This window comes from Vicia villosa, unplaced genomic scaffold (genome assembly GCF_029867415.1).
Source record: "Vicia villosa cultivar HV-30 ecotype Madison, WI unplaced genomic scaffold, Vvil1.0 ctg.002598F_1_1, whole genome shotgun sequence".
Classification (NCBI taxonomy): Eukaryota; Viridiplantae; Streptophyta; class Magnoliopsida; order Fabales; family Fabaceae; genus Vicia; species Vicia villosa.
This window is the reverse complement of record NW_026705980.1, coordinates 26,866-37,158: the sequence shown is the minus strand read 5'-3', so window position 1 is coordinate 37,158 and position 10,293 is coordinate 26,866. Positions and strand designations below refer to the sequence as shown.

General features: G+C 35.1%; 1 protein-coding gene across 1 annotated transcript; it reads right to left on the bottom strand.

Moving 5' to 3' along the window:
• Positions 1-341: 341 nt before the first annotated feature.
• LOC131639331 (protein DUF642 L-GALACTONO-1,4-LACTONE-RESPONSIVE GENE 2-like) lies at positions 342-3,586 on the bottom strand. Its single transcript, XM_058909834.1, has 3 exons — positions 3,434-3,586; positions 1,342-1,854; positions 342-1,146 (listed from the first exon to the last, which is right to left on the bottom strand). The coding sequence occupies exons 1-3, from the start codon at positions 3,501-3,503 to the stop codon at positions 608-610; spliced, it is 1,122 nt and encodes a 373-aa protein (XP_058765817.1). The 5' UTR covers positions 3,504-3,586; the 3' UTR covers positions 342-607.
• Positions 3,587-10,293: the final 6,707 nt, after the last annotated feature.

Sequence of the window (10,293 nt, the reverse complement as noted above, 5' to 3'; positions counted from 1 at the left end):
AGCTTTTCAAACCCCATTTGATATGTTCTATGAAGAATTCTTAACTACCCATTATTGAATAAAGTTATCAATAATAATGTAAATTGTCATGAAAACTTTTCAAATTTAAATAAAATGTAATAAATAATTAAAGATACTAAAACTAAATGACATTAAGTGTTAGAGATGGTTGAGAAATTGTCTCCTAGAATAATATCTTTATTTTATTTCAAAATTAACAATGAACTTAAAAATTAAATTTCAACATTTATCCTTCATTGCTATTATAGTATAGAATTCAAATTTAAAAAAAAAAATTGCAATTGTAATGTAATGTAAAAGAGTGGTAGAACACATTCGTATATTGAAATACTTCTCATTTGTTTATATTGTTGATGTAGATTTGATATGCAAATACATAAGACTTTGTAAACTCACTCAATAGTACTTCCTCCTAACTATATTATTACAAGAATCAACTCTATAATATAGTAATATAAATACTCAACGAAATGGACGAGGGAGCATACATTTCCTTGTATCTGATGTTCCTGCACAGCTAACAACTGAACTGATTCAACGAAACATGTAGCATACATTTTGATTTGCATTATTGCATTAGATGTGCTTAAATGCGGTTTTTGGGATACCGAACACTAAGCAATTTCACATCATCTATAACAGGTCCACAAAGAGAACCAGAGTTATCATTCTTCATGGTGTAAAATGTACTTAGGAACCTAATCCTAGTACGGGTCGTTGTTGCGGTAAATCGAAGTTTGCCTCTTTTAAAACCTCCTTTACCCTTAGATTGATATGGAACTTGAACTGTATTTCTACCTGCAAATGCTTCTACTGTCATGGAACCTTCACATGCATTATTGGCATCACCAACAGCAAAAGTGAGCACATAAACTTTTCCAATTGTAGTCATCACAACTTGTGCAAGTGCACTTTCTTTTCCTGCAACTAGCTCAATTCCTCTTTTTCCCTCAGGGACTGAGAAATGATCTGAATCAATGTATTTTACTGCTTTGAGAGACTCAACTATCCATCCAGGTAATGGACCATGAGCATCCTCAATGTGAGGTGGGATCAATACTCCCCAAGATGCATTTGGGAACACATAGGGTCCTTCTTCAAAGTTTCCATTTTTCAACAAATTTGCTACATAAACAAGCAAAAATAACGATTAAACTTCAATCCAAATTAATTTGATACTAGTACAGAACTATATAGTATACACGTTATCAGAACTGTCTTTAAGGGTGTGCAAGACAGACTACCATACAGGTTCCAAAATTTTGGGTAAACCGCAATTTAAACATGATAGATGTATTTTGTGTAGAGAACAAAATTTACCTCTGGTTCTTTGTGGTGGATTCAAAACCTTCAAAGCAACTGAATCAATAAGAGGACCACAAGCAGGATCCTCTTCAACACCAGAATTATGTATCACAATTTCACCTTCTGGAAAATCAGCTCTAAACCCACAAGCAAAAGATTCCCAACCATTACTACCATACATAGTTTGAATTGGAATAATACCATAATCACTTTTCTCATTAGTAGGAACCACAGACACATTAAGTTTCTCTTCTTGTGCACAAGTACGTGCTGCACTAAACGTGATTGAGTAAGTTGAACCTTTATTAAGCTTCACTTTTTGCTTAATATAAGCTTCATTACCAAGCCTAACAGCATAAGCACCTTCTGGTACAACCAAAAGCATGTCACCTTGTTTTTGTCCTGATTTTATGTATTCTACGTAACCTGAGATTGTCCAATTTGGAATTCCGTCGTGGGTTGTTACTACTGTGCCCTTAATTTGTGAGGCTTTTGGTCCTACTTCAAAGTCTCCATTGGGTAATAAACCTGAAATTTACAGTCACATTAATAATTCATCTCAGTTGATAGTTGTATGCAGAGACATCAGACTGCAGAGACACATATTCGAACACGTATTATTCCACTTATTCATCTTTAAATAATGAATTTCGGCCACTCAACTACTTGACAAAAAACTTCAAAAATAAATAAATTCATATTATTGTGGGGTCAATGTTTTGGTAATAGTGACAGATTTCATTTTCATGAGCACTTTTTGGTCTTGTTCCATGTGATAAGGAACATGTTAGTGCAGGCTGTGAGCACATGAAAAAATTTGTAGAGCATGTGGGTTGAGATCTGACGAAAGGGATGTTGCAGATCCAAGACTGTGCAGAGAAAAACAACTATCATCCTTCATATGGTGGTTGTTGATTCACATGCAAACTTCAAAATCCTTCTTAATATAGTAATTTTTTTTTAATATTTTATATTAGATAATACATTTGTAGTATTATGGAGAAGACAATATCATTAGGTTACGAAATTTCAACTAAAATTCTTTTTGGCTCTAAAATAGATTTTAGCATAAAACTGAGATTTTAAGTTTGACCTTATCTTAAAATTAGAGATTAACTTAGACTATAAAATCAACTTATAAGATAAAAATGTCCTCAATGTAATATTAGATTTAGCATTTATAAATAGTATATTGTTTGAATAAAATCATAAATAGATAGATTCAGATACTTCCTAAAATTAAAGTTTGTCTTAACATATCGTTACGAAATTGAGGGTGCCTTTTATATAAATTTTTTAAAGTCTCTCTTTAATCAATGCGAGAGTTTTTCGCTTAGACTTTAAATTCAAGTTAATTTGAGAAAATATATTTTAATATAAATTATTTTATAAAATTACTGAAATTAGTTATAGTAAAAAAATGCTAAATGTAAATTAAGTCATTCATGATTGGATTCATCAACGTAAAAGTGAGTTATAAAATGAATAACATATTTGAATTGGCTTTTGAAAGATCCATAATCAATTCTATAGATATATAATGAATCTGGATGATTTTGAGATGTTTGTTTTATCAAAAATAGAATTGATTATGTCAACGAAATTAATTCTACTTAAGCTATAATTTGTAGCTTCTACCTTCAAAATTGATTATGGATAATTTTTACATTAAAATTTATTGTGCAACTCACTTTTACATAAATGTATCTAACATAAATCAATTCTGCTAAACTCAATTATATTAAACTCAATTCTACCAAATTCAATTTTATTAAACTCAATTCTATCAAACTCAATTATATTAGAATTAATTTTATTCACCGTAAATCCAAACACATTAGAAGTATAGACTAAATCGATTTCAAAATTAAAAGCTTTCGATTCCAAAATAAAAATCAATTCTACTTTATGACACACAACACAAACATGTTTCATTGACTATACTAATCAATTAATCATCATAGTACTACCAAATAACATTAATGTTATTAATGAATTAAGAATATAAATAAATGATGAACCAATTACTAAAAAAGTGATTAAAATCCTAAGCACTTTACATTGCACTATTGCATAGAATAGTATATGAAGATTAATGAAAACTTACCATCTGTATAAGACAAAGCAGCTTGGCACATTGAGAGAAACAAAACTGATAGCACTTTAAGCTTCTCCATTTTTTCAATGAATCTAGAGAGAGAAAGAAGTGAGAGAGAGATATTTGAGTGAGTTGGATTTGAGAGATTGAAGGGAGGGATCACCTGGTTTTATTTGAATCATTATAACTAAATGCCACTGTATTTTGCATAAAACTACAACAATGCCACTGCTGAATGCATGTTCCTTTGTATTGTCAGTATTCGAAAATTACATGCTCATATGTATTTTATGATATATCTCTTTCATTATAGTTACGAGATTGACACCAAATTTTGTTTCTTGTTTTTTTATTATTTCATTCGGCTATCTTTTATCCAAAATATAAAATATAAATAAAAAAGATTTAATGGAAATACATCGACACTGTAAAGTAGTTTTACACTGTCGGTGAAATCCAAACCGTTAATTTTTATAAACGTTTGACTTTTTCTTTAAATCACATATAAAGTATTTATTTTTAAGGGTTGTGATGTACTGACAGTGTAAAAAATTTTACACTAACAGGGTGTTACCCTAGGTTTTCGACTTACCAACAAATGGGCAACTGGGGCTCAAAATTGGTAATTGGGCCTCAATTTGGTAAAAAGGCCCTAAATTGGTAATTGGGCCTCAATTAAATAATTGCATTGCCATTTGGGTCGAAGTGGTTCGACTAAGTAATGCTTAGTAGTCGAAGCTGTTCGACTAGAAATATGATCAGAGGCTTCAGCGTTCGATCAGAAGTATGCGAAGACTTAAGAATTTTGCTGCAGAAACTGAAGTGGAAGTCGAGAGGTATTAGAAGTTAAGAGGCAGTTTCAAGCAGTTTTCTGGCAGTTCTTACAGGACGCGTGGAGGTCTCACAATTGAAGATCTTGCATGTCGAAGACACGTGTTGACTGATAACCAGTCGACCGTTAGTAGTAGTTATTTTATTTTTACTATTTAAGCAAGTTCCATAGGAATAGTTAGGGGTCCGCATTTTCTACATAAACACAAGTAAACTCAAATCTCTGTGCAAAAATGAGTAACGAGTGCAACTTTGGAATGTACGTATGCGTACCCGTTTAATTAATGCAATCATTTTACGTTATATCTCATCTTTCAGTGCACATTTACTGCTTTTTTATTGCTTTGATTTACTTTAAAGCCTTTAATTTCAGTGTTTACTTTTATTTTAAAGTTACTGTTGCATTTAATACAAACCAGATACACATAATATAACAAAATAAAGCAATTAGTCCTGGAGTATTCTAGTTGATTCCGCAAAAGTAACCTTTAAAAAGGAAACTAGCGCTTGTTTACCATTTTTCTGGGTAAACAAATTGGCACGCTCAGTGGGACCCGTCAATTGCTGTTTGTTTTATATTTGTTAGTATAATAGTTATGTATGATATTAAGAAGTGGTCGGAAATTAACTAACATGGCTGAAGTTAATACAAATAATTCTGATCTTTCTGGAAATCAAGGAGGTGTTCTAACCGGAGCAACACCGCAAAATGCCGCAGATTCATCCCCAGTGGGAACAACAAATACTGGTGGATCGACGGCAGCAATAATGGTATCATCACCAACGAATGTACGGTCACCGGGGAATCCATTACGACCGCCGTTTCATGGAATGATGCCTCCACCAGGTTTTAACCCTCAGTTTGGAATGCCCACGTCTATGATGCAAGGTTTGCATACAAATCCTTCATTATATTCTGACAGCATGATGGCTACAAGCACATCAAACCCAGGGGGTCGACCTATAGGCATAGGATATAATCACCAGGTTTTGCCATCTTTAAGTACTACGTCAATGTTGTCAATTCGACAACAAATGGACGAAAGTAATCATGAAATGGTGAATGCCCTTACTCAACAAATGGGAACTGTTTTTACTCCCATGATAAATAACACGAATCAAAGTTATGAAATATTGGCGGGACAAATGGCCAGAATTGCAGATTTCTTTGGAGCGCCCCCACAACCAAACCTTTCGACTACTCAAGGGTCGAATGTGAGAGGGGTCGAACCTATAGGACAAGGAGATCAAATTGAGCCAGAGATACCTAGAATAGTACAAAGGCATCAAGATGCTGACCAGGTTCTTAGGAACATCCAGCAAGATGTCAATATTGGACACAATAATATCTCTAATGTAGTTGAACAAATTTTAGTTCAGAATGGAATAAATGTAGGTTTGCATAGACCAAATTTCGTTTCCCCGTTGCCAGAATATGTAAGGCAAACAGAATTGCCTAGGGGGTGGAAAGTCCCAAAATTCACCAAATTTGCTGGTGAGACTGGCGAGTCGACGGTCGAACATATTGTTAGGTTCCAGACAGAGGCTGGAGAAATAGCAAACAATGAAAATCTAAAGATGAAGTATTTTCCAAGTTCTTTAACGAAAAATGCATTTACTTGGTTCACGACCTTATCTCCCCAATCTTTGTTCTCATGGAACCAATTAGAACGATTGTTTCATGAACAATTTTATATGGGACAGTCGAAAATCAGCTTGAAAGAATTAGCTGGAGTTAGACGAAAGGGTACAGAACCAGTCGATGACTATCTAAACCGTTTTAGGTTACTGAAAGCTAGATGTTTTACACAAATTCCTGAACATGAGTTAGTCGAAATGGCTGTAGGTGGGTTAGATTATTCCATAAGGAAGAAATTAGACACCCAACATTTGAGAGATATGGCACAACTGGCAGATAGAGTACGCCAGGTCGAAAGGCTAAAAGCTGAAAAAGCCAGAGCTAGTAAATATCATAAGAAAGAAAAAATAGCTTATGTTACTACAAGTGAGTTCGACTCTAATAGCGACAGTGAATACGAAGAGGGAGAGGTCAACGTGGCTGAATTAAAGCCAGGGCCACCATATATCTGTAAATTGCTTAAACCTTCAAAAAATAAAAATCTGGTTGAAAGTAAGAATGAAAAATTTTCTAGTAAAACGTATTCATTTGATATAACAAAATGTGATGAAATATTTGATTTGTTGGTTTCTGATGGGCAAATCATAGTACCCCCGGGACTTAAAAATCCTCCTCTTGAACAAAATAAAAAAAGAGGATTTTGTAAATTTCATAATTTCTTGGGTCATAAAACTTCTCAATGTGTCCTTTTCAGGGATTTAGTGCAAAAAGCTTTGAAAGAAGGAAGGTTACAGTTTGGAGAAAAGCCAAAGTCATCAATGCAAGTTGATACTGATCCTTTGCAAGTCGAAGAGGCTCACTATACTGAGCTTGCTGATGTGATGATGGTCGAGACTACTGATGGTTTCGTTAGAAAGCAAAACGGCGCTACTGAGGCAAAGTTTTGAACTTGGTTTATCCTGAACCAAAAGAAAGTCTTTTGAAATTCCTTGAGAGATGCCACAATAACAACTCCCAAGTTGGATTATGCCCAAGGTGTGATGCTGTTTTCAATGTCGATGCTGCAAACAAAGTGAGGTTCGACCCTCGTCGAGGCAAGAATCGTCAATTCATGTATACAGGAGAAAACAGTGGTCGAAGGGCTGGGGAATACAGGAAGATGTTTGAAAAACCAAGGACTTTCCGTCCCAAGACGGATGTCCCTGAAGACAAATGGGTGAAACCCATTAACTTCAGAGGTAAACGTCCAGAATGGCAGATTCAAGGCGATGGAACCAATGCTGAAGATTCTTCGACTGATAGTGGATCTAAAAGAAAAGATTACATATCTCCAAACTACAAAGGAAAAAACCCCATGACTCGAACGCAGTGGAGACGTTACCAAAGAAGCCACAAGAATGGACAAGGTTCGAAAATGGTGCAGGCAGGATTTTCTCACTATCAGTCAAAACCTTTTCACAGGAAGTTGACTGAAGAACAGGCTAAAATAGAAAATGAAAGATTAGCTGCTGGGATGATCCTAGGAAAGAAACTCATCAAAGAACTAGTTGATGATGATGCTCCGGCTCTCAATACGGGGAAAGAGCCTGAATATTCTCCACTGTCAGACGAAGAGGTCGACGACAACTTTGACATAGAGTCAGATGAGTTGCTAATCGACTGTGGAATTGTCTCTGTACTTCCAGCAGAGTTCGACAGAGTATCTGAGGTATCTGAGAACGAAGATGATTTTCTTCCTGACGAGAATGTGGAAGAAACACCTGTCTGTTACTATGTAATGGGAAAAGGGGTGGTAGAAGAGCAAAAGGCTGTGTTCGAGAGGCCAGGTCGAGGAATGATGTATCATTTGAAGCCTTTATTCATAAGGGCGAAAGTGGATGGTGTTCCAATAAACAAAGTGTTTGTCGATGGTGGGGCTGCTGTAAACTTAATGCCCTATTCTTCACTTCAGAAAGTGGGAAAGTCTGATAAAGACTTAAGACCCCATAATATGGTACTGTCAAATTATGAGGGCAAGACAAGTGGAATACTTGGAGTAATTCAAGTAAAACTAGCTGTTGGTTCGTCTGTCAGGTCAACCGTCTTCATGGTGATTGCATCGCAGGCAAATTTTAAACTGCTGTTGGGTCGAGAATGGATCCATGGTATTGGGGCAGTTCCTTCCACCTTACATCAGCGTGTGGCCATTTGGAGGTCAGATGGTATAGTGGAGAATATTGAAGCCGACCAAAGTTATTACAAAACTGAAAGTGGTCGCAGACACTTCGACCAACATTTGACAAATGTAGCGCCTTGCTACAAAGCAGAAGATGTATATCCTTCTGATGAAAGTGTGTCTAAGTATCTGAACTTAGACCCAAATTATGGTTTCATTTGGAATAAAGAAGATCCTAATGAACCATTGAACCATGAAAGTCCTCCAGAGCATAGGATAACAATCAAAGACGATGACCACTGAGTCAGAATACCTGGCTCGAATAACGGCCTATTTGGCCGAAAACAAAGAAAAAGCGGCTTTAGAAACCGAACTAGAGAAAAATATGACGATTGAGGCCATGATAGTAAAAAATGAAAACGATCAAGAAGTCGATCACCAAGTCGAACGACTTGACGGGATATACGATGACGAACCTTTAGGTTTCGAAATGGATCCATCAGGATCGGTAAAAAGGATGCAAGCTCAAGATCCTCTTGAGGAAATTGACTTAGGTGATGGAGTCATTAAAAGGCCTACTTATGTAAGTACAAGGCTTACAAGTGACCTAAAGACCAAGTTGATTCGACTTTTGAAAGAATACAAAGATTGTTTTGCATGGGATTACAATGAAATGCCTGGTTTAAGTCGACATGTGGTGGAACATCGACTACCACTAAACCCAGGGAAGAAACCTATCAAGAAGCTTCCTAGAAGATTTACGCCAGAGGTTATGGAAAAAATCAAAATAGAAATTGAAAGATTGCTGAAAAGCAAGTTTATTCGAACTGCGAGGTATGTCGAATGGTTAGCTAATATAGTGCCTGGGAAAATGAAATGTAATCATGGCGTAATGGGAATTAACAAAAGTCGAAACCCAAGAAAGAACTGAAACGCCATCTTTTCTCTTTCCTAAAGTCGGTCGAAAGAAGTCGCTTGGGGGGCAATTTGTTACCCTAGGTTTTCGACTTACCAACAAATGGGCAACTGGGGCTCAAAATTGGTAATTGGGCCTCAATTTGGTAAAAAGGCCCTAAATTGGTAATTGGGCCTCAATTAAATAATTACATTGCCATTTGGGTCGAAGTGGTTCGACTAAGTAATGCTTAGTAGTCGAAGCTGTTCGACTAGAAAGATGATCAGAGGCTTCAGCGTTCGATCAGAAGTATGCGAAGACTTAAGAATTTTGCTGCAGAAACTGAAGTGGAAGTCGAGAGGTATTAGAAGTTAAGAGGCAGTTTCAAGCAGTTTTCTGGCAGTTCTTACAGGACGCGTGGAGGTCTCACAATTTAAGATCTTGCATGTCGAAGACACGTGTTGACTGATAACCAGTCGACCGTTAGTAGTAGTTATTTTATTTTTACTATTTAAGCAAGTTCCATAGGAATAGTTAGGGGTCCGCATTTTCTACATAAACACAAGTAAACTCAAATCTCTGTGCAAAAATGAGTAACGAGTGCAACTTTGGAATGTACGTATGCGTACCAGTTTAATTAATGCAATCATTTTACGTTATATCTCATCTTTCAGTGCACATTTACTGCTTTTTTATTGCTTTGATTTAATTTAAAGCCTTTAATTTCAGTGTTTACTTTTATTTTAAAGTTACTGTTGCATTTAATACAAACCAGATACACATAATATAACAAAATAAAGCAATTAGTCCTGGAGTATTCTAGTTGATTCCGCAAAAGTAACCTTTAAAAAGGAAACTAGCGCTTGTTTACCATTTTTCTGGATAAACACAGGGCACTACCTCTAAGCTCAAATAAAAATAGAACTATATATTTTAAATTATTAGTTAATCACAACATTGCATCAATAGAAATATTTTGTTTTTATTTTAATCATTTTTAAAGTCATCCATTGGTTTTGATGAGTAAAAGCTATAAATTTTTTTCCACTAAATTAAACTCCTTTTAAATATTTTTAATTAAAGTATATTTGAAAAATATATATATCAACTGAAATAGACACAATTGATAGATAGATAGACGAATTTCTCTTAGTCGATAGTAAATTTTGAGTTGGACATCAAATATGTTTAAGTACCATATAGAGACATAGTCAAACTTAAGATAGAAATTTCAAAAAATATGATACGAAAAAAATTACACTCTATAAATAAGATCAGATAAACATGCCGCAAAATAAAAGACTTTGAGTTTTGAGTTGGACATCAAATATGTTTAAGTACCATATATTCAAGAATTTTTCTTTACCCACCTCCCTATGGGGGTCACCCCCATCGAAAACCCAAAACTG

Excerpts from the sequence above, each read along its gene's own strand:
- LOC131639331 (XM_058909834.1), bottom strand. The coding sequence starts at position 3,503 with ATGGAGAAGCTTAAAGTGCTATCAGTTTTGTTTCTCTCAATGTGCCAA. Across the intron at positions 1,855-3,433 it reads TGCTTTGTCTTATACAGATG|GTTTATTACCCAATGGAGAC; the intron begins GTAAGTTTTCAT and ends TGTAAATTTCAG. Across the intron at positions 1,147-1,341 it reads TCCACCACAAAGAACCAGAG|CAAATTTGTTGAAAAATGGA; the intron begins GTAAATTTTGTT and ends TTGTTTATGTAG.